Here is a 27903-nt window from a genome sequence, read left to right on the forward strand (position 1 = left end):
TGTGAAATGGTTGCCAGCAGGCAAATAATATGGCCGTGTTCATCACAAGGAGAATGCTACAGATATGCTAGTAAGAGTGTTTGCTCCAAAAGATTTGAAGCCATTTTTCTTATAGAAACCATTTCATTTTCAAACAAACAGCCCATTTTTAAACCAGGTCCCTCTTCTACACAAGATGAGGTAAGGTGGCTAAGTAGTATGGAGCTGTACATTCCTGAGGGGATGGCTGTAAATGGTTTAGTAGTTAAGAGTATACACTGCTCTTCCAGTCCAGAGCTGGGTTCCCAGAATCCACATCAGGTGGCTCACAACCATCTCTAGCTCCAACTCTAGAGACCCCACCTCCTTTGGCCTCCATGAGATTAAAAACAAAACAAAACAAAAAAAAACCCAAAAAATTCTATACCGCAGGAGAGCTCCTTAGGCAGGGAAGTGTGTAAGTCCATTCCTGAGGTGTGGCTGGATAGCTCCCGCGTACCTCACTTTTCCCATCTGTGAAGTGGGAAAGTGAAGGTAAATGATCTTAAAGGTCCTCACACTTGCAAAATCCAGTGATTTGGGGGCTGCAGTCACAAGGTCCTACAGTTGTCTATTGTTCACAGCAAGGTGTCCAGGTGGTTGGCATGAATTAATCGGGTACCAGAAATAAAATCATCAACCAGTGATGATGACAAAAAACCACAGAGATGAAGTTTAAAATGTGACAACCAGCTGGAGCTTGATACGTGTACCCACCCCTTGTTGTCTCCAGTTCCCAGGCTTGGAACCAGAAGGCTTCTCGGACCTGTCTCTAATCAGTTCCTGCCTTTTTTACTCTTACCCAACTAGCTTCAGACCTGCCCCAAGCTCCTCTGCTTGCAGAGCACATTGCACATCCCTGCCAGATTTGACCGTAACAAACAACATCTCACCCTGAAAGACAAGCAAACAGCGAATGCAGCTTTCCTGATTCTGTTTTCTCTTTATGGAGAAGGAAAAAACCTAAATTCTGACCTGATACTGTGTCTTAATTTTGCCACATTGTATCCAGTTAGCATTAGCGATTTTTCTTTTATTACTTCAATGAGTTATATTTCTCTCACATGCCTGTTGTCTGTCTGTCTGTCTGTCTGTCTGTCTGTCTGTCTGTCTCTCTCTCTCTCTCTCTCTCTCTCTCTCTTTTGGTTTTTTGAGATAGGGTTTCTCTGTATAGCCCTGGCTGTCCTGGAACTCACTCTGTAGACCAGGCTGGCCTTGAACTCAGAAATCCGCCTGCCTCTGCCTCCCAAGTGCTGGGATTAAAGGCGTGTGCCACCGTCACCCGGCACATGTTGTCTCTTATGTGCATGGAGGATGGGGATTGTGAGGGAAAAATGAGTGAGATTTCCTTGTAAGGAATTAACCCCAGACAGAACTCAAGCTGTCATGTCTAGCAAATGCCTTTACCACTAAGCCATCTTGCCAACCCCCCCAAATAGTTTTTGATTGACCCACCAGTGACTGCATGTAGGGAAAGTTTACAGGTGACTAGTGAGAAACTCTAGTGTTTATTTAACTAGTGTTATTTAACTTCTGTTTTATTATCTAGGAATGGGCTTAAAATGTGGGAGGGTTATGGGGAGCTGTATTGTCAGTATCAGATAATATCACTTGTTGTTTGTTAAGTAGGAGTTTATTGTGACCATGGTCTTCTGTGAATAGGGAGACCGCTGTGTTGTTGTGTGTGGGGGTGGTCATCAGAAGTGGAAATTTCTGGATTTGTCATGTGATGCAGATTCACGTGGTGTCTTGCTAGGCAAGACCCGTGGGAGGACACGTGATGTTTGGAGAGAGGACAAACGGATTCAACAGACGGTGATGGGGGTGCTTGTTTGGCTAACTTTGCAGCGCTTCATTGGTCTCAAGTCCTTGGCCCCATGCCAAAGAAATTCTCTTGGCATCCTGGCTGGTGCTAGTTGTTCCTGCTGACTCGGACCCCAGCGGAGGCCTGGAGGTTTCTGCTGGATCATGTCACCACTGATGACTTGTGTTTGATGTCTTGACACTAATGAATGGGGCTGCTGGTGTCCTGACAATGGAGCTTGGAATTGCTCCCCAAAACTACGTCTAAACAGGTCCATATCTCCTTGTGCTGTTTACCATCTTTTCTCTCCTACCTCTAAATGGTGGGCTAGATGAGAGGGAGTCAGAGCATTTAAAAACTCTTATTAAAAATAGTTTGTTTTTTTTTCTAAAAAAAAAAAAACAATCTAAGCCTATAGGGGTGAATTTTAAAAACTTATAGACTCAGAACCAAATAAATATTACTCTTCCCAAAAGAACACAGGACCTTCTTATGACAGGTCTGTCTTTTGATTGAATTAGATGTGTGATGTCTATTGTTAGCATGTGATTTGCTCTTCAATGTTCCAAGTTCAATACTCTAGATCCTTTAGATCATATTCCAAGTTCCTCACAGGTAGGCACAAGCCATTGTACCTTCACTGGCGCTGAAGGAATGAAGGCCAGACTCACATCTCCACCACAGGCCTTCCTTTGGCTATCTGTCTAAGGCTGGCATCCAGACCCCAGGTAATTCTACCCAATGGTGCCATTTTCCTATTCCTGCTCTTGGATGTCAATGGCCACATCACCCTCTGCCACTTGCTCATCCTTCCTGCAATGGTTCTGGGATCCTGGCAGTAGAAAGAGAACTCAAGGCTCAAAGGGCACCTTTCTAAGTGAGGAAGAGGTTAAGGAAACATCTTGGATGTCCGGACTTAAGTCCTGTTCAGCAAAGCTGTTTTCTTGGGCGTGAAATTAGTCTTTACCATACGGCTCATTATTCGAGATCAATTGCAAGGGGCTTTGTTAGTCTTATCAACTTGACACTGAAGCACAGTCAACTAGGTGTCAACTTGGAACCTAAGAGTCCATTCCTAATACCAGAACAATACTTCAGTTAGTATTAGTCTTTGTGGTCTGTATAGATATGGGCATCATGCAAAAGAGATGCTCAAGTGGGACACAGGGGCAACTCTAGACAATGAGTTTCTCAAATAGCCCATGCATTCGGAAAAGCCTGGCGCTTCCTTACAAAAATGAAACTCAAATATGAACATCAGGAAGTCATTAAGAAAGATTTGAGCAAGCAGATGATTTATCAAGGCAGGGAAGGCACTATATGCCTTACATCAAGTCACAGGTAAAATAACATTTTTAATGCTTCGGTTGCAAAAAAACCAATCATCTAGATGTTTTAAATGTGTGGCGTCCCATATGTTGACCTTTCTGGATTGCTAGTTTTATAATGCCAGTATAGTCCTGTTTGTGTCTAACACAATGCTTTTCATCACTTAAAAAATTTATTAGATTTTTTTTTGTGGTGTATATGTGCATGCACGTGTGCGTGTGTGTATGTGTGTCTGTGTGTGTGTCTGTGTGTGTCTGTGCGTGTGCTGTGTTCAGGCAGGTGCATGCCACTGTGGATGTGTGAAGGTCAGCAGACAACTTTCTGGAGTTGATTCTTGTCTTCTGCCTTGTTTTTGAGACAGGGCCTCTCATTGTTTCGCAAACTGGGCTGCATATCCAAGCCTCGCCTGCTTGAGGACTTCCCGAAATTCTCCTGTCTCCACCTCCTCCTGTCTCACTGGAGGCACGCCAGATTACAGATATGCATGTCTACACCCAGGGGCTTCCAGGCTTGCAAGGCGATGGTTTTACATGCCGATCCAGTCCTTTGTCTTCTTAGCATTCTGACAACTGCAGGGAGGTGAGGGAGTCTCTGATACAGCTGCGGTCTATGGAGTTTGCTCCAAGGGTACAGAGAACCTATACTAGTCATCAGTGTTAGTTTATGAGTCCCCTGAAAACCAATTGTGAACTCTAAATACTGGTGATCTAACCACCCTATAACATTAATACATCCCTCCAACCCCCCTCCACACCTCCTACTCCCTAACAGAGCAGCTATAACTTTCCCCTAAACTCTGGATTCATTTTTTTCATTGTAACTTCTAAAACAAAACAAAACAAAAAAAAAACAAAACAAAAAAACAAAAAACAAAAAGCAAAAACCCCAGCAGGTGGAAATTGCAGAGCTCGGACTCTAGAACAGTTAGTTAGAGCTGGATACAAATCTTGCTCCTGTCCCTTAAAGGCTTAGACATCTTAGTCAAATGATTGGCTTCCTGAATCCTGAGGCTTGTTTTCATCTGTAACATGGAGATAATGGATGCTGGGGAGGAAGCTCAGTGGGCAACAGTGCTTGCTCTACAAACTGGCAGGCCTGGGTGTGGCTGCCTGGAGCCCAAAGTCAAGAGCTAGATGCTATAATCCCAGAACTCCTATAGTGAGATGGGGCGCAGAGGCAGGAATTGCCTGGAAGCTTGAGGGCCACCTAGTCTGGAGTCTGCAGCAGAGTAAGGAAAAAATGGGACCTGTTTTCAGTCAAAGGGAGAAGGTAAGAGCTGGATCCCAAGACTTCTTCTGACCTCCCCATGCCTGAGGGCACATACCATTGAGGAGGGAAACGGGAGGGAGAGATAGTTTTAAAACAAGAAGTTAATAATGTACTGACTTATCAAGGTTACTATGAAGTTTAAATAAAATATGTGAAATGTATGCCTAGCATAATGCTCAGCATGCATTAAGTAGTACTGAGTTTGAAAGTTATTTTATTATAATTAGAAAATGGAATTATTTTTCCTTCTGAGGTAGTTTCAACAACATTAGGATACTTAGAGTTGTTTGTCTCCCTCCTGCAACAGGATCTGGCTAATTACCTGCTCAGGAGATGAAAGCTCTTGGTAGTTTTTCACCATAACCACGTTTATTGCTTGGCTTTGTGGTCAAGAATCTGACCGCTTCTCCTCCACCCAAACTCCTCCACCTAAACTAGTGCTTTACAGTCAATTGCTCCATTTTCAGCAGAAGTCTAGCAATGCATCCTGTGAATTAAGGTAGCGATTTAGAAGAGCATACTTACAGTTTCTTATTAAAATGTTTGTTTAGAAGCCAATTGCTGTGCTGGGTATGCTGGTACACACCTGTAATCCCATATAATTCCATAAGTTCAAGGTTAGCCTGGGGTATATAGTGAACTGCAGGTCAGCATGTGAGCTGTACACACACACACACACACACACACATACACACTCACACACACACATACACAGAGAGAGAGACAGAGAGAGACAGAGATAGAGAGAGGGAGAGACAGAGAGAGACAGAGAGAGGGAGAGACAGAGAGTGAGAAACAGAGAGAGGGAGAGACAGAGAGAGACAGAGAGAGGGAGAGATAGAGAGAGAGAAACAGAGAGAGGGAGAGACAGAGAGAGACAGAGAGAGGGAGAGACAGAGAGAGACAGAGAGAGGGAGAGTTGTTAGGCTTGGAAACTGTCTGTCTCAATCTTATTTCATTTATAAAATGGACTTAATAATAGAAGAACAACATTGAAAAGGTGGAGAAAGGTCCCAGCTACACAGTGAACAGATCTTAGCATTGTTTTCTTATTACCATTGCTGCCAGTGTGGTAACTCCCGGGGCTCTGGTTTCAGTCAACACCACGAGCTCTATTTATTTGCTGTACCTGTCCTCAAACTGAAGTTTATTTGCTAATATCTTTAACTTAAAAGTCCTGAACAGCAAACTTTGCTGTATTAAAAATACCATGTATGTATTTTAAACTTGTTTTCTTTCTATGCATATGAGTGATCTGCTTGCCTATGGGTCTGTACCATTTGCATATCTGATACCAGCAGGCCAAAGGGTGTTGGCTCCCCTGGGACTGAAGTTACGGATGGTTGTGAGCCACCGTGTGGGTGCTGGGAATTGAACCTGGGTCTTTTGGAAGAGCAGCATATGCTCTTCACGGCCAAGCCACCTCTCCATTCCCCAGCCATGCATGTAATTTAATTTTTGCATGCAAAATGAAAAGACTGCTCTGCAGACCAGCTAAATGTGAGGACAGGTTTGTTTGTACTGAATGTGAAAATAATCACCATAAATGTATTACAGCATCTCTCTCTCTCTCTCTCTCTTTCTCTCTCTCTCTCAGTTCCAAATTTCATTTGCATGGACCTGGTGAGGCTGAGTGTGGATATTGCAGAAGAGTGATGGCTTCGCTTTCCTATAGAAGCTGAAGGTTCAGAGAGAAGATTAAAGAAGTGTTTGTTATCTCTCTGCACAGGCCTGATAGGGAATTCTCAGAGGGTTTTGGGCTAGACGTAAACTCGGTGTGTGCGCGTGCATTTATGTGCTTTCCTTCTTGTCCCCTTCTTTATATCTTGGTTTAAAACATTTAGCTCCAGATTGCTTGTACTCTCTGGCTTAAAGAGAATTGTTTCCAGAGCGGAGTGTAAGAATTGGAAGACGTCGGCCGGGTTTAACTAAATGCTTCCCGAAGAGCACAGAATTCTCCAGGCTGTGTCGAACACCAAGCACAGGATATGTGTAACAAGACAGGATGAAGACCTTAAATGTGTCCAGCAGACAATAGGCTGGGGCCCTTTCTTAGGGGTTGACATTGCTGATATTTTATAGTTTCCTTTTAGAAGTCCTCTCTGGGCCTGGGGGTATAGTTCAGTTGGTAGAGTGTCTGCCGAGCATGAACGAAGGCCCTGAGTTTGTGCAGCATAGCACTTAGTAGAGTAGCACACATGGGTAATCCTGTCACCCAGGAAATGGAGACAAGGGATCAGTAGTTCAGGGTCATCTTCGGCTACGTGGGGAGTTTGAGGCTAGCCTGAGCCACGTGAGACCAGATTCAAAAACAAAAACAAAATAAAACAAAACAAAATGTCCTCTGTGGGAATTAAGTGAGGTTTTGCTGTGTTTGCTCCTGGTTTTTTAAAGCAAACCTCCTTTAGACTTACTGCATTAATGATATTTGGAGGAGAAGAGAGGAAGAAAAGATAGGATAGCAAAAAAAAAAAAAAAAAAAAAAAAAAAAAAAAAGCAATGATCATTTCCACCAAGTTCAACACATGAGTTTCATTAGATTTTTTAAAAAAATTAATAATATTACATACATTTAAAATGTACAAGCTGATGATTTGATATGCACGTCTGCACAGTGATGTGGTTAGCACACAAGTCAATTAGCACACCCACCGCCTCTCACCCACGGCTGTTTTTATCGTGAGAATGTGTCAGACCTACTCTCTCGGCCACTTCTAGTTCTATAATATAGTTTTGTTAACCTGAGCCCCTACTGCACATTAATTAGATCCTTGTAACCTATTTGTCTTTTTTGTTTTTGTAGTTACTCTTGTTTAGGATTTTAAATTATTGTTTTATTAGCGTGTAGCCATGAGTATTTTGTTGCCTGCAAGTCTGTGCATCATAGTCATGTCTCCTGGCTGCAGAGGTTAGAAGAAGGCATTGGATCCCATGGGGTGGAAATTATAGACAGTTGTGAGCTGCTATGTGGGTGCTGGGAATTCAACTAGAGTCCTCTGAAAGAGCAACCGGGGCTCTTACCTGCTGAGACTCTCTTTATCCCTTGTTGTTGTTAAGACAGGTTCTTCCTATGTAGCTGAGCTGGCCTCAAACTTAGGATCCTCCTTCTTGGTCCCCCTGGAACCAGTGTTATAGATCTATGTAACTATATGTAACAATACCTTGCAAACTCACACATCTTTATCACTGGAAGTTTGACAAAGATGTTTAATTATAGTATGATCAAAGATAAGGTTGATTCTGTTATTTAATGTCAACTATATAAGACAGCTTCTACATTTGTTCCTGTTAAATGGGCTGTTTCTCTGCCAAGGACTTTCTTACAGTAGTTACTGTTGGCAGACACGTACTCCCAAGTCTATGTGAACTTATCACACCGTCTGTCTTCTTGACTAACAAGAGAAACCAGGAAACCTGGACATGCTAGAGGAGGGAACTGAAAACAGATGGTGGTGTGGGGATAGTGTGAGAAGGAGGCACCAAAATAAGGCTGAGATCGCTAACAACATGTTGTAATTATCTAACAGTTTGCTCAGAGGCAGCCTTCTTTTTTTTTTCCTCAAGACACGGTTTCTCTGTGTAGCCCTGGCTGTCCTGGAACTCACTCTGTAGACCAGGCTGGCCTCGAACTCAGAAATCCACCTGCCTCTGCCTCCCAAGTGCTGGGATTAAGTAAGGCGTGAGTGATCACCACCCAGCTGACCACCGCCCGGCTCAGAGTCAGCCTTTTAAAAGTTACTCTGTTTTTCGCAACTCCTATGGGCCAATAAATAAGAGTAATATTCTTTAGAAAGGTCCTGTTATTGTTGTCAGTAACATTTTGAAAAGAGGTGTGTGTGTGTGTGTGTGTGTGTGTGTGTGTTTACACCATTCTTTTTTTTTATTTTATGTTATGTGTGTGGGTGTTTTGCCTGCACATATGTCTGTGTGTGTTTACAACATTTTTTTGTTGTCATTATTTTTTGTTTTTTTTTTTTATGTATATGGGTGTTTTGTCTGCATGTCTGTCTGTCTGTGTATGAAGAGCATGCCTGATGCTGACAGAAGCTAGAATGATACCCATTTCAACTTGGAGTTGAAGCTATAAATGCTTGTGAGCCTCCATATGGGTGCTGCAAATCACACTGAGGTCCTCTAGAAGAGCGGCCAGTGCTGTTAACTGCAGAGCCGTCTCCGGGCCCCCTCATTTCTTTTTATGTTTAATTAGAAGATGAGTAACAGGAAGAGTCGGGCACTAGAGCAATGCTTCCAGAGAAGTTGGAAAGGCGCTCACCTGCCTGATGATTTGCTCGGTTGGTTGTGGCTTTGATGTGTGTACAGAATGTCCTTCACGGGCTCATGTGTCCTAACACTGACAGGGTCTGTGGGGAGGCCACAGACCCTTTAAGAGGTCTGCTGGTAGAAGTAAGCCACGATGGGCCAATCCTTGGAAGATGGCAGCTCTGGCCATTTATGCCGAGCTCTCTGCAGCCCTGGTGTCTCCAGCTACCTTTGTGCTCCCGCATGCTGCTTGGTTCAGTGTTGTCCTTCACCAGATGGCCTGTATTCCCTCAAATTATCAGCCAAAAGCAATGTTCCCTTCCTTCAATGGCTTCTTGCTATATGTTCAGTCACAGTGCTGTGAAAAGTAAGTAAGCCAACTGTTTCACAGGAAGGACTTTTGTGCAGCTGTCAGCTGCACTGTGCTAGGTGGAGGCCCACCCACCTTACGCTGGCAGAATTAAATGTCTGCCAGTCCTAGTGGTAATGTGTCTTACCCTAGAGGGCACCCTTTCTTCCCAGATGTCGGAAGCTTCCTGCCTCCCACCTCTGGCTCCCCACCTCTCCGTTCTCCTTTCCTACCACCCTGGCCTTCCTTTGTCCCCTCTCTAGCCTGTTATTTTATATTCCCTCTCACCTGATGATCAGATCAGACTGGGTCTGAGAAAAGCAAACACAAAGCTTGGATTTTGCCTTCTCTAAAAAACATCCCTCAAAGCGCCCTCTTCCCCTCTGGTCTCTCACTGCTTCCTTTTTTTTTTTCAGGAGTGGTGAAGAAATTGTCTAGATGTGAGGCCGATCTTCCTAATGTAGCCAAACCTAATTTTAGCCATGCCGACACTGGCAGACATCATTGCCACCCAAGTAGGTCCTTCCCCTGAGCCCTCTGTGGTTACGGACCCCGTTGATTTGATTAAGAATTTGATTAAAAATGTTCACTATTCCTCCTAGAAAGGCTCCAATGCAGATTCCCAAGAGGCCGAGATGAGAGCAGAAAAACATCCGTCCTACTTTGTGTGGTGTGGAAGTCTCTATGTCTGTACCAGGAATTAAGGTGTAGTTAGCGTGAGCCTGGTGGAGTAGGCCAGGGAAGGGGAGGACGTGAGGGGAGCACTTGGAGATGGAGAGGGAGAAGGGATGGGGGAAGGGTGTGCTTCACTTCACAACAGCACACAGACTGATGGGAAGGGCCAAGCTCAGAGGAAGGGCGGCTATCCCCTAGAGGGAAATCAATACAGAATAATGTAAGTTTCCTGTGAAGGCACTAAATAGGCTTTTGTGGGTAACCATCATAAGTGACATTGTTTCTGTTGGAGGAAAAATGTATGTCAGGTGCCACAGAAGTGATTTACAAGTGGTCCCTTCCATCTTGGCTGTTCACTACTTAAGACCTCAAGGGTTACCGGTCTGGCCAATCATTTCACAGTGAGAGGGTAGGAGAAAGTACTGTGGATTGCACGGGCCTGCTCCATGTCTCGGCCTCTCCACTACCAATGTGAGACAACTCTGATTCTACCATCTGGGCCTCACCTGTATACTTTAGGAGTGAGCGCAGCTGAGGATGTGTTCTTGGTCCTGCGGGTGTGGGTGGTTATCACCACAGGAGTACCGCTGGGGCTTGCTGCCCAGGCCAGTGGAGCTAATGGTACTGTGCCACAGGACAGGTGTCTCAGTAAGAACCATCTTGCTCAGCCTGTGAGGCACACGAGCTTTCCTCCCTAGGTCATCACCAGTTTTTTGTTTTGGTTTGGTTTATTTTTTATTTTACATTCATTGATGTTTTGCCTGCATGCGCATCTATGTGAAGGCGTCAGAAGCCCTGAAACTGGAGTTATGGACATGTGTGAGCTGGAAATTGAACCTTGGTCCTCTGGAAGAGCAGCCAGTGCTTTTAACCACTGAGCCACCATCCCCACATTTTTAAGGGACATTTTGCTCAGTCACTGCAGCACACTAATGCAGCTTTTAAGCCATTAAGAATCTTGAAAACATCAAGGACAACTTGCTTTTCTTACAACAAAGCCAAGCTCTGGTTGTCAATGGACTGTCTAGCAAGCTTTTTTGGATGCGTTTTACAGACACGGTATATTAACCAAAATTGAGACGTTCAAGTTTGACTGATCTCCGCTCTTCCCTCTTGTATTTTAGGTACTGTTGGGATTTTCAGCCCCAAGGTGAGTACTCCTTAACCATAAGTAGTTTTATATTGAGAATGTGTCCACGATTTCACTGCATCTTGTAAGTCTCTCCACTGAGCATGACTAGCCATTTCTGAGCAGAGTCAGTGGAGTGTTTAATTAACCTTCACCCCACTGGGGCCCCCTGTCCTGCTATTTCAACAACAAGAGGCGCCATGCCTTGCCTGGCTGCAGGATTATTGTACGGAAGCAGAGCAATAACATGCCTTTAGTCCTTGAGTTGTGCTAGATGCCAACAGGACCCCGCAACATTCAAATAGAACAGTGGCCAAGTCCATAATAAAATCCTTGGGTGGGTTCCAACTCGGCTAATCCTTCATTTGCCCCAGAAATAAATCCTCGTGCGTTCTATCCTCCGTCACCGTGTCCTTCCACACAGACTGTCTGGCAGCAGAGAAATGTCAGAACTGGAGCCATGTTGGAATTCCCACTAGAACAGCGCTATCACATTTTAATATGAGCCTCGCTGCAGCCTCGCGGCTTCTAATTGCTTCCCGACCATTGTTTTCCTGCCTTTTCATGATGAACCCAGCATCTGGCGCAGTTCTGAGAAGCACGCCAGACAGCTGTGTGCAAAATTAAAAATAAAGGATGAGATTAGGACACATTTGTAAAAGGTTCAAAGTTGGAATGTTTCAAACTTCCAATACTTGGAGCGGGCCTGCGCAGCTCTATTTGCTCTTCTCGCTGTGATGGTTGAAGATGGCAGCCGCGGCAGCATCCTGGGGGTTCCTTCTCCCAAATTAGGAGGCAAGAAGGTTTTCACTTCCTTAGAGAGTGGCAGAGTTTTGCATCACGCTTATGGAACGCATTATGAGTTGTTTGGCTCCACGACCTTTAAACCCCAGACCAGTTGCAGGACTACTTATTGTCTTACTAGCTCTGTGTGCCCCATCAAAAGATTTATTTTTATTATAAATAAATACACTGTAGCTGTCTTCAGATGCGCCAGAAGTGGGTGTCAGATCTCATTACGGGTGGTTGTGAGCCACCATGTGGTTGCTGGGATTTGAACTCAGGACCTTCGGAAGAGCAGTCGGTGCTCTTACCTGCTGAGCCATCTCACCAGCCCCAAACTGAGTCTTAATGCTTTCAGAAATTTAGTGTTCAGTGATGGTACTAGGTTTGTAAACGCTGTGTGTCTGTCGGTCTGTCTGTCTCTCAGTGCCAGAGACCTACCTTGGGTATCTTCCTTAGCTGGTCTCTTTTATTTACTGAGCCAGGGTCTCCGGTCGAATCTGAAGCTCATCTACTCCACTCTAGCTGTTATGTGGGTCTGGAGATCTGAACTCGGGTCCTCCTGCTTACAGTTAGCACTTTATCCACTGAGCCATCTCTTTAGCCCAGATGGTATTAATTTTACTAAAAATTTTACTTCCCAACTTCATATTTTGTTATAACATATTTTTCAGTCCACATAAGACTTTCTTTAGAAGCCAACTTTATTTTTCAATTTTAAAGTTTGTTTAATTTAAAAAAAAATATTTAAAATTTGGTTTTTTTGAGACAGGGTCCCTTCATGTGTCTGTGTCTGTCCTAAAATTCATTCTATAGGACAGGCTGGCCTCAAACTTACAGAACTTTCCCCAGCTTCTGCTTCCCAAGTGCTGGGGCTAAAGATTTATGACACCATACCCAGCAAAAGCTAGATTTAATAAAAATAAGAATCATGTTTTAATATAAAAGTTATATGTTTTAAAAGTTGTTGTTTTTTTGTTGTTGTTGTTTTATAATTTGTGTTAGTTAAAGGCAGTCTCATGTGTATCACCTGGCTGGCATGACCACATTGAGACCTTAGACGGAGCGGCAGAGAGTGATGCGTCCTTGTAATGCAACAGTCAGTTTGGTAGAATGTGAGACACATTCAGAGGGTGGGTGACAAACACTTCAGGAGACACATTCTACTCACTCCAGATAGGGAGTCCATGACAGACCAAAGTAGCAATGCCACCAAAGTCTAACTTGGTGAACCATGAGTTTTATTTGGGTCACTTACAGGAATGTGGGTGAAGAGTTAGCGTAAAGGAGCAGAAATGACTCAAAGACAGCTGCATCACCAAAGCCCACCCCAGCCTGGGTGACAGCTCACAAAGCTGGGAGCCTGGAGCCCATGCGCAGCCTGCAGCCAGCTCAGCAGGTTGGAGAGTCCTTCCTAGGTGTTTCAGTCTGTCTAAAGCCCTTCCAGGCAGCTTGGCTGGGTTGAATCTCCTTCACACCCTGGTTTGTTTGAGAGTCTTGTTTGCAGCTTGGCTTGTTTCCTCTGGGAGGGAGGGGCCTAGTGGATCTAGTCAGTTTCAGGGACTTCCTGAGGCTATTTTGAGTTGATTTAAGGAGCTTCCCTGCAAGGTGGCCTGTTTAGGTCTTGGAGTAAGTTGGTTTTTCTTCTTTTTAGTTTGTTTTGTTTTTGTTTTCTTTCTTTTTTTTTTTTTTTACACAAGATCACCTAAAAAGAAGATACAATCCTAAGAATTTAATGTAGAGGAAACATAAATGGAACAGTTTCCGTTTCTGTACTTTAAAAAATATCTATTCATTTAATCCATTCATTCTTCTATCTAATCTGTCTGAGCCATCTCACCAATTTAGAAAAAGTCTCTTGATGAGGTTAAATATAACTGAGGAACATGAAAAGTTTTAGTACTTCAGATAATCACAATAATACAAGTCTAGTTTACTTTGAACACTGTTCTTCCTCCTGTCCTTCCTCCTGTCTCCCTCTTCCTCTTCTCCCTCTTCCTTTCCCTCCTCCTCTTCCTCTTCTTCCTGTCCCCCCTCCTGTCTTTCTTCTTCTCCCTCCTCTTGTCCCTCCTCCTATCCCTCCTGTCTCTTCTCCTGTTTCTCCTCCTGTCTCTCCTCCTCTTCCTCCTCCCACTTCTTGTCCTTCCTTTCACCATCTTTGTTACTATTGTGTGTGTGTGATGCTGCAGATTGAGTCCAGGGCCTTGCACACACGTCATGGAACTGCACGCCCAGCCTAAATAAATGAACGTACAAAAAACCAGCAGCAACAACACAAAAGCCTTTTTTTTTTTAATTTAAATTTTCTTTTAGTTACAAAGGAAAGTTGTGAGGAGTTTGCTGTGGAACTGTTCACATTGTAGCCATCAGAATCTAAAAGATGATATTGACTGGCTTTCTAAACAACAATCTGCTTTGACCTTCAAGTTCGATGACAAGGTCATCTTAAATCACGGCACAACCCGATTTCCTTCATTCTGTTTTGCTCTCTTTTCATAAGATGAATTAATTATTGATAGTTTTGATGCAATAAATCAAAATTTCATGTAGAAGATATAATGTGTATAATTCAGAATTTATTGTCATAAAAATATTTTTTGAACATTAGCTGAATTTCCTATCAGGGACCCACAGTGTAAAACAAATGTCATAATACTCAAATAAAAACTTTCTGCAAGCCAGCGAGACTATTATAAATATTCATTACAGGCATATTTTATGTATTTGCTATTTATTTGTTTTCTTTGTTTCTGTTTTTGTTCAGAGTCTAGGGTGGCCTTGAACTCACTATGCAGTTGAATATAACCTTGAGTTCATGATCCTCCTGCCTCCACCTCCCAAAGCCTGGTATTATAGGCATATGCCACCATGCCTGTCTACAAAAGTTATAACTTTATCCAGTCATTACTCATTTACATTTTGGTCATTTATAGAAGTGTTTCGTGAAATGTCTTACTAACTTGAATATTTGGGGATAAGCCATGTCAATGCTGAGATTCCTGATAAAATTATCCAGTTATTTTATATTTAAAGATTCATTTTGCTTTTTGATTTATATGTGCATGTGAGTATCCACCAAGGCCAGAGGGTGTCAGGCATCCTGGGGCTGGCATTATAGCTCTGAGTTGTCCAACTTGGTTGCTGGAGTTGAACTCAGGTCCTCTGAAAGAAGCAGTGAGCACCATTAACCCCTGAGCCATCCTTCTCTCCTGCCCCTCTAGTACATTTTTACACGAACCTAAATCTACTTAGTAAAATTTTTAAAAAATGGTATTTTGAAATGCCAAGTCTTTATGTCAAAGTTATTGATTTCTAAAAATATCACTGACAAAAACAAGTAAATCAAAGTGCAAAAAGAAAATACTATTATAAAGCCACATTGAAAAGACTGAAACCAAACCAATGTTAACAAAAATGAAGCCACACTGACTATGGATGTAAAAAGATTTCAGTGGCTTGTCAGTCATGTGTGAGTTTTACCTTCATCCAAGTCAGACAAACTAAAAATGAAAGTGATATCTGGCCAGGCAGTGGTGGCGCATGCCTTTAATCCTAGCACTCGGGAGGCAGAGGCAGGCAGATTTCTGAGTTCAAGGCCAGCCTGGTCTACAGAGTGAGTTCCAGGACAGACAGGGCTACACAGAGAAACCCTGTCTCAAAAAAAATAAAAAAATAAAAATAAAAAAATAAAAAAGTAATATCTGTGAGAGAATTAGGAATTTGAACATGAACTATTTTAATATTATTTTGAAAATGCTTTTAGGGGCTAGAGAAATGGCTTAGCAGTTAAGAGCACACTATTTGCTCTTAGCCCAAAGGCTTGGAATTTGGTTCCAAGAACCCGCATAATGGCTCAAAACCATCTGTAACCCCAGTCCAGGGGAAACTACACCCTCTCCTGGCCTCCACTTGCACTGGACCATACATATATGCACATGGTACACAAGTATACATGCAGGCAAAAACACCTATACACAACCAATAAAATAATGTTTTCAAAAAGTAATCTATTTTTTAAAAGGATTTATTTATTCATTATCGTGTGTATGAATGTGGACACACGTGTGCCATAGAGTATGTGGAGGTCAGAGAACAACTCTATGGAGTGAGTTCCACTTTTATATAGGTCGCTGTGTGTGTGTGTGTGTGTGTGTGTGTGTGTGTTTGCATGTGAGCATCCACAAGTCAAACTCAAATCATCAGAGCAAGCATCTCTAGCACTGAGCTGTCTTTCCAGCCCGTGCTTTGTCTGGCTTCGCACACATTTATAATCCTCAGCCTGAGGAGGTACACAGTGCTTGCCTAGTGTGGCTCAGGCTCTGGGATTGGTCCCCAGAACTGCCAACAGGAATCGTGTTGAGGTTTATTAAAAAGTAAAGGTTATTTTATTTCTATCATGAGGCCCAGTAGATTATTGCATAAGTTCATGCAGCTAGATGCAAAAACACACAAGCAATGAACTGCTCTCTGTGTTTTATTTCGAGTTCATGTTTTAAGTGGGAAGAACACAGGTTTGAAGCAGATTTGAATTGGAATCCCAGGTCTTCATAAAAGCCCTGTGAGACTTGGCAAGCCCTTTAACCTCTCGAAGCGTCCATTTGCTCTTCCATACAGTCTTGCTATTATGGACTTCACTGTCATGAGTTCTAATACCATGATAACCCGAGAGCAGTGCCTGCCATGTGGTAGCGAGCTGGGCTTTAAAGAGACAGCAAGGACTATTTTATAAATATCAAAATAAAGCGGAGCATGAAAGATGCATGTGTGGAGCTTTAATAATGAATATTTCTTATCTCTCCATAAAACTGATCCACTCTAGCTGAGCCCTACCCTGGGACCTGTAAGCACACGTATGCATCTGTGAGGTTTACAGTCATAGGGCAAGAGAACACAATTCTTGCCGGTAAGCCTTAGTGAGCGTTCAACTGACGGACTTATTGCTCATACAACGTCTGAAGCATGTTGAACGAGGCCATGAATATAACCTCACTTCTTATCCACGACCACCACATACTTGAATCGTGTAGCTCTGACAACTACAAGAAGCAGAACCGGAAAGCATCGAGGAAACACCATCTTTACACGGAGGGGTTGGGGGGTAGGATTACCTTTGAAGTCTTAGAGAAGTGTTTTTGAATTAATGGAGTGCGCAGTGACTTTACTAAGTTCTATTTATGAAAATGCTCTTTGCCTTCATGCCAAGGGGCTTTAAGCACAGTCTTAAGAAGGATTTATACAAAGAAACACAGTCCAAATTTATGATGTGTTTGCAAATGTAGGAAAAAGTCTGCATTTACAGTATTTGTAATTTATTGGTGAGTGTCTTTCTACCACTCTCTCTGGAATGCTAGTGTTTTATAAACACGGGCACTGGTTACAGACGTAGACTGTCCTAACCGAGGCTACTCTTTCAAAGGGGACTCTTCTAGCATGTTTCCTATGTCTTTCAGGGGATTAATGAGCGAAATATGCTCAGGGCTAATGCCCCTGCCTTTGGCTTGGGCCCAACCTTTTAGCGTCAACTTGACAGGAGGTTTTATGTCTTGACTTCTTTCAGACGTTCCCCCACCTTTCCATACTAGCTGCATTTTTAGCACATTAATCTGTAGGAAGCGGATACACAAACAAGCTGGCTTTGAAGTTAGTGGCCGACTTTGACACCTTTTCAGATCTTTTCCTTCTTTTGCATCTTCTGTTCAGGTTTCCAAGTGGAATCGTTCACTTTGAGATTAGCATACTCATTGCTTGGTGATTGACTCACACCGTCCAAGAGAATCGGATTTTTCTTTTAAATGAAGATATTTGTCTACATTCGGACAGAGAAACAACGTGCGTGCCTGGTGCCCAGAGAGGTCAGGCGAGGATGTTGGATCCCCATATGTGACTAGAGTTACAGACTGTAACAAGCCACCATGTGGGTGCTGAGAATTGAACCTAGGTCCTCTGGGAGAGTACCGAGTGCTCATAACTGCTGAGCCATCTCTCCAGCCCCCATCTTTTTTGTTTTTTCCTATTTGAAGTCGATACTTTCCAAGATTTTTATGTTCCTTCTAAAATGTGTATTCTGGAGTAGAAAATATGGAGGCAAAAAAAGTCCCCCAAAACCAACCAAACCTAGCTTGGTACTCAGCAGAAAGATGCTCATCGGTTAAGAACCCTTGCTGCTTTTACAGAGGGCCCAGCTTTGCTTCCCAGTATGCCCATCACGAGGCTCACAACCAGGGTAGCTGAGGCGTCACTAGCAGAGGAAAAGGACATTTGTGTTATGGGCAAGGAGATTTATATGATGCATAAAATCAAACTTGCAGTTACTGCTGACTCTACTGAGGTCAAGAGGGGAAAAACCAATCTTGTGAACCCTCTCTGCCTTTGTCAGCTGATCTGAATGTAATACACACTTGCCAGCCTGGAAAGGTTACTGATCGTAATTCATCCCTAAAAAGATGTTTTCTGGCAGGATGTAGTGTTACACACCTGCAGTCCCAGTGCTTGGGAGACTGAGGCAGGAGATCAAATGTCCTAAGCCAGACTAGGCTACATGATGGGATTGTGTCTCAGTCCATCCATCCATCCATCCATTCATCCACCCATCCATCATCCATCCATCCATCCATCCACACATCCACCCATCCATAAATATCTTCCTAAACTTAGAAGTTTTAAATTCTACATCTATCTATCTACCTGCCTTCCCATCTTTCTATCATCTTTCTATTTATCTATCTGTCTATCTATCTATCTATCTATCTATCTATCTATCTATCTAGTGTGCATGTGTGTATTTATCAATTGTTACATGCATATGTGTATATCCATATATATATTCCTAAATATAGCCATTTCAGTCTGTACAGTGTTACTCATGTGTATGTTTCAGGGCTGACCATAGGTGCTGATAACCCTGTGTGCTCTTCCCTGGAGAGGACCATCTCTCCTGGTCTCAGCATTCTTTAGTTGCCTGAGGTTCTTTGTGGAGGGTTGAGGCCTTATATTATTTTTTTAAAGTCTCTCGAATAGATGGGCTCCTGTGGGGTACTTTCCTGTCTAGGTGATTGACAGCCCATTTGGATTAACTCTTAAGGGATCAGACAATGGACTATCCTCTCGTTTACTAGAAAGCATCTGACTGTGGGATAACCAACCAATGCCTCTTACCCTTAAGATGCATACACTTTGCTTGTGCTGATGATGCCTCAGTAAAAAAAGGTAGAGAGATGTTCCATATGAAACTTCTGGTTCAGGGGACTGAACACCGAGTTGACAATTCTGTCTGTGAGAGAGCTGGCTTGTTGAGGTCTGCATCAGTCACAAAGATAACTCACCTCTCTAAGGTATGTCAAAAGCTGCTTCACATTTTCAGGCTCCTGACTCTTACCCACACTCCAGTCTTTGCTGTATACATTGTTTCATCTTTATCCCTTGGGCTTAGATCCAGCAGTGGCCTGAAAAAAATAGTATCTCATTCTCTTTTTAAAGTGATTTATTTATTATTTATATACATGTATATGAGCCTGCATCAGTTTATATACATATTCAGGAGCCCACCTGATCCCACAGAAGCCAGAGGGGCTGTTATATCTACTGGAACTGGAGTTATAGGAAGTTGTAAGCCACCATGAGGATGCTGGGAACCAAACTCAGGTTTCCTGCAGGAATGGCAAGCGCCATCTCTCCAGCTCATCTCATTCTTCTTTAGCAAAAGACATTGGAATCGAACTAGCCTGATAGTTTCAAGAAATGTCTTAAGTCCTGGAGCATAATAGATCCTAGAATGAACCAGGATTACAAAACAAACAAACAAACAAACAAACAAAACAAAACAAAAAAAAAACCGACAGTAACAAAATGTGGGCTTCTATGTTTTTAACGAATTTTCCTACTAGGGTACTTAAAGCATGGTGATTCCAGGAAGAGAAATGGCAGATTCCAAGCTACACTTAGGTATGGGCCTCTTGAGCCTGTTTTCTGTGTTGCAGAGTGAAAATGCCAACAATTCAACGTGATTGTACAGAAAAATGCTTCAAAAATTCAGCATATTGATGTGACTAGGCCTGAAGTAGTTGCATTACAGTTTGTGAGCATGAAATCCTTGCAAAAAATGGTATTTTAAAAGCCACTCCAACAATGAAGAACAATAAATTTGAACTGTGAATGAGGTTACTTCCTTTCTGGTCACAGGTGGAGTGGAACTGCTTCTGTTAACACGGATAACAATAATTTATATTTTGATTACTATCTTGAGCTCATGCTGTTGGCCGTCATTCAGTATTCTGTGCCTTTGAATGATGATCATGATTTAGAAAGCATACAGCCTTGTAGTCAGTGGATGAGGGCGGAGCTTTAGACTCAGACAGGGTGGGGTCAAAGCCTGGCTTTGCCACTTCCAGTCACTTCCAAACTTGGGGTAATTTGTCAAGTTGTTTTATTTCTATATTACGTTTTCTTCATCTGTATCATCTTTGGGATAATAACATGTCCCAGGGTTATACATGAAGAACGTAGACCAGAGCCTGTGTGAAGTTCAGGATACAGCAAGTTGTTCCACTTAGCATTGTAGCGAACTGTCTCCTGCAAATCTACACATACTGAAATGAAGCTGAATAGCTTACAGTAAGAGTGAAGGACAGAGAATAGAGTGCAACCACAGAGCAGTAATTCTGGGTTACGGTTGCCTAGTGGCTGAACGATCAACCCATTTGTCTTATAGCATATTTATCTGTGTACCACCAAATACAGGTTCCCATGCTTTTTTAAAAAATAAAATTCTGTCAATATCTCATTAGTAGTGAAAATATTCTAACTCAGCAGGTTCCATTTTGGTACCAGTGAAAACAACAGTGGTCAGTGGAATGTGTTAGTGTAAAGCTGGAACAGCCAATGACAACCTGTAGTTGGCTTTATGAAGTGTGTGTTGTCACATAGACAATTATCTCGTTGTGTCTGTTGCTGCCAGCCATCCAGTTTGTTAGCATCCAGAAGATGTGCCCTTATCCAAAATCTAAGCAGGGTTAAAAATCTCAGCATTTTCCAGAAGTGACGGGGCAGGGGCAGAAGAGTTCATACTGCGTGTGTTTAGCTGGCTGGCTGGCTCTGGCTCTATATGTGCTCTTCTGTCTGCGTCACTCTGTTTCTATCTGTCATTCTGTCTCTCTGTTATGTCTGTCTTCAGTTCTTTCTTTCCCTTTTTAAAAGAGCTGAGTTGATGCTACGCACTGCAGCTCACCCTACTGGCTAAAATGAGAAACTGCACCACAAAGGACCATTTTCTTTAAAAGTGGGGGAGGGGCTACTTCGGAAGACAGTCTAAGCGGCTGGCTTCCGTGAGGGGGGTATTTTCCTCCAGTTTTCTGCTGGCTGATTTGGTTCATTTGAGAGTATTATTAATCTGTGCTATCCTTTGGATTGCTAGAGTCACAAGTGTTTCCTAGTGATTGTTCTACGAGTGTCAATTTGTGTCTATTTCTTATTATTTATACCATTCCATTCTAACAACGTTCTTCTTAGCGTGGCCATGTAATTAGATTGCAGCATTCAGAAGATAGAGAACTTGCACTCAGAACTTAAGCTCAGACGACTTGTGTATCGAAAACCTAGTTGGAACAACTTTCAAAAAGAATAATGAATGGGCGCTTTCTTCACCTAGATGGCTCGCATTCATTCTGCAGATTTAATGGCATTTGCTACTGTTACACTCACCGACAGGGCCTTGGAGGTGAGAGTGGTGGAGAATATTTATACATTGAATTATGAATAGATAGAGGAGGAGGGGAAAGATGGGCAAGAAGTCAGACTGCATAGAACAGAGAAGAATCTGAGACCTTCACTGTCCGTGGATTAATCTCAAGAGCCAACCACGCAAGTCCAAATGGGTATTTAGGAGTCAGTGAAGCCTCACAGATGTTCTGTGGGAAACACTATACATTTTCTAATACACGAGCTTGTGCAAAATGGTATGTAATTTGTACTGCAAGTATTGACAGATTCCCCTCCCCCAGCTTTGGTGTCACAGGTGTGCTCGGTAATATATTCACATGTGGATAACAGTTCATGTACCTGGTCACATCTGTATCCAGCATGTTTCTTTAGATCCAGAGGCTTGGGTGAATGGTTGCAATAAGGAGGGAGGTGCCGTCATTTTGGTGACACCACCAGAGTCCAGCTTTGGGAACTGCATTAGTGTTATATCGGTCTGTGAAGAGCTGGCCATATTAATGCCACCAAGCATGAAAACTAACTGGATTTGGATCAGGAAACTTTATTTATAGCATTTTAGTGAGGATTTATTAGTTTAAAGAGGGAGCCACATGCCTCGTGGGTTCTTAAATATCAAATGGAGCAGGAAGTCCTCGTTCTCTTTTAGCAATAACAACAACAAAAAAAACCACTCAAAATTACAGTTTCACACTAGTTTCTATTTCTGTATATTATCCAAAGACATGCAAAAAAAAAAAAGGGGTCATAGCAAAGCCCAGGTTGTTTTTTAACCATGTGACACATAGTTGCTTACAGGTGACAAACAGACTTTACGACAGCACACTCACAATTAATTGAAAAAGAGATAAACAGCAGAGACTTACACTGACATGAGGAAAACTAATGAGCCTTTATATATTGAGCAGAAAATGTGTCTTTATGTTTTGTGTTATTTGTTCTTGTATTTCATTGCATTTTTTTAAATGCTCAACCTGTTTTTCTGTCTCTTTTCATTTCTTCAGTAAAACTGTCGCCATTCTCTGTCTGTGTCCCCAAATAGCACCTGCAAGTTCAGAACTAGACTGGGTTGTCAAAAGAGTTACAAGGGGCACATCATGATTCATTTTTCCCCGATTCCATTTGGAATTGAATTAGTAGAGGAAAGTTTTTAGCAGTTTAATTTACTTCTCCATAAAGTTTATGGAGCAGCAACAGCTGGTTGAATCCAAGGCGGCAAAAGCCAACTTCTAGGGGCCAAGCCATTGTTTCTGAATTAAGGGGGAAAACTCATTAGCTGGTAATGAAAACACAGAATAAAAACAAACAACACAGAAAACCCTGGCAAATGATTACCTTACACCTGACACAGAGCTGTTCTATCTTTATGCTCCAACCTCAGAAATGCCCCACTTATCACTCTGTGAAGCATGAATGAAACTGAGCCTGACTCTCAGAAAAGAACAATCGAGAAATCCCCCCACGATGGGCCCTCAGCACAGGTACACAGCGGAGAACCTGTCATTGAATATACTAAGGAGCGGATGGAGTGCCCAATTCTTATGACACTCAGAATGGAGGAACAAATTACCAGCTAATGGCAGGTGAACCCCTGATAGAGTTCCCCTAGATCTTGTTTAGAAATACGAAAGAAAAAGGCTGAAGGCGGTGGAGGTGATTAATGGAGATATAGTGTGTTAGAATATATATCTGGAGAGAAATATATTGATTGGGAGTGAGCTGTAGTAGGAAGAGTGTCTCCAGTGGCAGAGGGGCTGGCCTGTGAGAAAGCCACTCTAAGCAGATGGAGTTCAAAGCCCTAATTGTTCAGCTGCTGAGTGGAAATGTCTGTCACTGTAGCTTGTGATCATTTATGTCTGATCCCACTGGATCCCAGTTGGAACGGGGACTGTGAGAGCGGCCGACGAGTCCACAGAATCTGAATGGTTATGCTTTAAGGAAAAACTATGCCTTTTAACTTAAGCTGATCCAAAATGACCACAGTAATTGTCAATTCTATAAAACTTTTCACCCATGCATCTCAACTAGTTGTAGTCATTTTAATTACACTGGAGCATCTATTTTTACACATCAGGATAGGCTCGATTCTGTGCAAGCCCAAGGGAGGTGGGCCACTGGATATAACAATAAAAACGCTTATGACATCGTCCTCGGGAACTAATCGCACTTAAGTGTAAGGCATGTTTCTCAATGTTTTTCTCATGGGCAGCTGTCTGTCATGCTGACGTAAGGTCTGTAGGAAGTATTGAGCTGTAATCTTTCCTTGCTGTATATGAAGACAGGGGCATAGGCTGGCACCTAACATAATGGAGTTGCTTAAAGTCCACCTGTGTAACCATTCTGGGATTCATTCTGTGGAACCACTGGGATCACACGGAGGTGACTGTACTTCTGAAGTGACTAAATCAAGTGGCCACTCCCAGCAGGTGCTGAGGGTGAGAGTTTTAGACAAGGCAGCTGTGGACCAGATCTTGGAACACAAATAAAGGCAGTAATGAAAAATTCTAAGAAGTACAAATAAAGGTTGAATGTACCAATATTAATTTGTTGGGTTGGTGGATAGATTTCACTCAGAAGAAGCTGACACGGACGGAGGAAAGCTAGAGGAAGGCTGTATTCAAGCTATGTCATAGCTCCGTAACACTTTCAAAAACTTATTTTAAGGATGGGCATGGTGGTGCATGCCTTTAGTCCCAGCACTCGGGAAGCAAGGGTAGGAGGATCTCTGTGAGTTTGAGGCCAACCTGATCTACAGAAGCAAGTTCCAGGACAGCCAGGACCACACAGAAAAACCATGTCTCAAAAAAAAAAAACAAAAACAAAACAAAAATACAAAAAAAAATTTATGAAACAAATTTTACAAATACAAAACCAAACCAAAAATTCCCCCTGATGATCATAAATTTTTAGATGTTAGACTGGAGAGGGATGGGCTCTTCCTCTTGGTGGTTCTGTCAGGTATATGAAGCGAGCAGAAAGCTAGCTCTAGGATGATGGTTGAGCGGAGGTGTGCAGTCTATCTTTTAAATGTTAAATTTTGCTCAGAACATATATGATTTTTTAAAAAGGTTTTTTTGCTTTGCCCCCAAAATGAAAACCCCTTTCATGGCTGAAGGTCCTTTTACAGGTTTCTAATCAGGCAGCTCATTTATATCCTTGTTGATAAGCCACTGAGTAAAACTTGAGTGCCTTAACCCTCTGTCCAGTATCTGAGGTTTTTATTGGATAGCAGTCGCACAGGGATGCTTGTATGCTCAAAGCTTGGGAAATGTTTTGTCAGGCTTTAGCTAGTCACTGCTGTGTCAGGTAGAAGAAATTTTTTTTCCTATAATAAACTCTACAGTTTATTCTAAAGTCCTATACATGCAGATGTTCTGGGCAGTCGAGGGCATCTGTCTACCGCTGAGCAAGTCTGGTTTGTGGAAAGCGAAGGCCACAGTCATTTTTTTTTAAAATCATTTTATCTCCTCCCTATCCTTATGGTTTAATTGTAGGAAATAAACCTTTAAAGCCAAGCAATACAGATTCCTTGCAGGTTGTTGGGTTTCAGTGCTCCCTGGTTGGAATCCTGGGCCAAAAAGCACTACAGTGTTTACTGAGATTACCACTGGTGATTTCCTTTGGAAATTAGTATCTGAGAGAATATTAAATTCAGTTGAAAAATCCCGTTTTCATGTTTGTGAAATGAACCAAGCAGCTGTCGGCGTCTTTTCACCAGCAGGCCTGTACCTCTGTTTGGGGGATTTTTTTTTTTTTTTTTTTTTTTTAAGGAAAACAATTTGCAATGCTTTAATTTTCTTCTGGTTTCTGAGTGAGCAGACATCCTCTGCCTGAACCTTTTAAAGTATCATAATAGCACTGGCCACTTCTACAAAATACGATTCAACGTAGGCCGAAAACACCCAAAAGAAATTAGCGATGTTTTAATTGCATAATTCAGAATTGTATATACATTACCTTTTATCAAAGTCATTTTGCAGAACAAATATTACCTTCCTCCGGCTTTTGGAGTCCCTGAGAGAGGTTGCTCTCAGGCTGTAAACCAGAATTACAAGAGCGAACTTTATTAAGCTTGCAAAACAAGTAGTGATTTAAATAGGAATAGAATCCAGTCTGGGTTCTCTCTGTTTACGGCTCTGATTTTTTCAGGGTAGGAGAGAGTATTGACCTTGCTACATTATATTATGTAGAGAAGATTAGGTATTTGTATCATTCCTTCCATTTCATTTAGAAATGGAAAGAAAAAGAGAGGCCTTCGGGGTAAAGGTTGTAATTCACGGAGATGTAGAATATATGAAAACAAATTTATACAGCGAGGTTTTCATTTTAAATGTGACAGAGAAATTATTCTTTTGTGGCGAAAGGTCTTCCCACGTGAAGCCACCAGTTGCTTAGTGCTAGAGGGAGGTGGTGGTGTGGAAGAGTTTACACAGGCAAGGTCTCTCTCATGCTAGCGGAAGTGGGCATGGACATCAAGTAAGGGATGCCGCCATCTTTGCAAGCACCGGAAGACACCTGTAAATGTGTATATCAAGATGTCCCATGGATGACTCGATTTTCTTCCTCAATCCTCAGGAGGTGACCTTGGCCAGGACGGCTCTGATGACGATCTGAGTGGGACTCACGGCCCACCCCTCGCAACAGAAGCATCCTTTTGGTCAGATTATCAGGACGAGGGTGAGTGCCACCTCTCTGGGTGTTACTGCCTTTCCTGTGGCCCTCTCTGCCTCATGTCCTTTTGTTCCCAGCAATGGCTTTTCTGTGTTGGTAATCACTGATTTGCAAAGAGCACCTACTTGCTTCGTTGTGGTTCTCATCCTCTTGGGTAATTCAATGCTCCCAGAAGTTAACATATTTAGAGAAACACTAATTCCATAGGGGAAGGCATGACTATTGATCTTTATATAAAACAGTAACTCACAAAAGGACACTTTAAGACAACAGGTCCCAGTTCTTCCCATCCTTTCAGATCTTTTGCTTTAAGACCCCAGGGCCCAGTTCTTCCCATCTTTTCAGATCTTTTGGCTCCACTGAGATGCGTGAGAGTTGGGGTCCATGCTCACAGACAATTGGGTTATTAATTTATCGTGAGGCATCTGAGACTTTTGAGCCTGTTTATTTTACTGTATTATCTCACCTGTACTCACACACCTCTGACTAGAACTGGTTCTGCTCACGGGAAAGGCCAACAAAGTCAATGCAAATCTCCCCACAGCATCAATTTTATTTAAATTTGTGTGAATTGGAGGACTTAAAGAATTTCGTTGTGATAAACATTATACACACACACACACACACACACACACACACACACAGTAGGCAACACGTAATGCAAAACTATCCTCGAATTTCAGATCTATTAGTATAGAGATTGCGGCCTGGTGGCTGCCAGCTTCTGGTGCAGGCTTAGATTTCCCAGGGGTGGGAGGTTGCTGGGCTCGCCTGGCACCGGGCCACAGGAACAGGAGGTTTGAAGCATCTCTGTGTGCACAGTGTTCTTATCAAACTCTCTCATGCCTTTCCAGTGGGAGGAAAGGCTGACGATGTTCCTGAACCAAATAGTAAATTGGAAACTTATTATCCTTAGGGGCTGGGAATAAAGTTGGTAAATTATTCCTTGTTTCTCTTTATGGATCCATATTCTGTTTTTGCTAAATTTCAAGAAGGCACAGTCCCTCTCTTTCTCTCTCTTTACCTGTTCATCACTTGCTCTTTCTTTCGACCTGTTTTGATGAGCCTTTGTCTCTCTCTTTCATTACCTCGGAGCAATGGATCGAGTTGCATAGGAATATTTTGGTCTTGCTTGAGCTTCACGTGGTAGTAAAGCGAGCGGTACCCACATGCTCAAAGCTGCTAAGGCCCACTCCGCTGCAGGCACTGCACTAGAAACACTAAGCTGAAAGCTTAATAATTACCTTGGTAGCTGGCTAATAATTGTAGAAAATTAACAGTGCAAAACGTGAAGAAACTAACCTTTCATTTGGTTTTGATTAATCTAATGCTTGACAGAATCAGAACAATGAATCCTCGTTAATTCATAGGTCACCTGCTTGGTATTTCTAGCTTTCCAACATGCAGCTGAGAACACAATAAGTAAGCCAGAAAGACCTCCGAGCAGAAATAGATGCCGATGAATTCCGGACTAATGCTTGGCTTTCTTATTCTTGGGAGTGGCTCCGAGGCCCTCACCGGGAACCCTCTCTTTCCTTAGGAATTTGTAGGGTGTTTCTGTTTCTCAGGCCACAGTAGAGCTTTGAATTAGAAGAAGGGATTCTGTGCCTGAGGGGGCCTGGCAGAGAGCTATTTGGGAGGATCTTGAGTTCTAGGCTAGCCTGGGCTATAGCAAGAGTTCTAGGCTAGCCTGGGCTATAGCAAGACCCTGTTTCAGAAAAAAAAAAAATGAGGAAGAGGAAGAAGAGAGGAGAAGGGCGGGGGAGAGGAGGAAGAGGAGGAGAAAGAGTCTGGCAAAGGCACCAGCTGGAAGGCAACCCAGAGGCAAGACTCAGAGGCTAATGTAAACTAGGAAAACCAGAACCTAGAAGCTGGGGTTTGGCTCAGTGTAGAATACTTGCCCAA

At 42.6% G+C, this 27903-nt stretch overlaps 1 protein-coding gene across 2 annotated transcripts in view; it reads left to right on the plus strand.

Moving 5' to 3' along the window:
- The window catches only part of Skap1 (src kinase associated phosphoprotein 1), a 306639-nt gene that overhangs the window by 53903 nt on the left and 224833 nt on the right, over nt 1-27903 (plus strand). The window contains exons 3-4 of one of the 2 annotated variants that reach the window (XM_031354487.1): nt 10829-10854; nt 25903-26004. In XM_031354487.1, coding sequence (XP_031210347.1) covers nt 10829-10854; nt 25903-26004 — 128 coding nt within the window. The remainder of the gene's footprint in view (nt 1-10828; nt 10855-25902; nt 26005-27903) is intronic. The other variant, XM_031354488.1, reaches the window with a different exon arrangement.

The sequence above is a fragment of the Mastomys coucha genome, unplaced genomic scaffold, assembly GCF_008632895.1.
Source record: "Mastomys coucha isolate ucsf_1 unplaced genomic scaffold, UCSF_Mcou_1 pScaffold5, whole genome shotgun sequence".
NCBI lineage: Eukaryota > Metazoa > Chordata > Mammalia > Rodentia > Muridae > Mastomys > Mastomys coucha.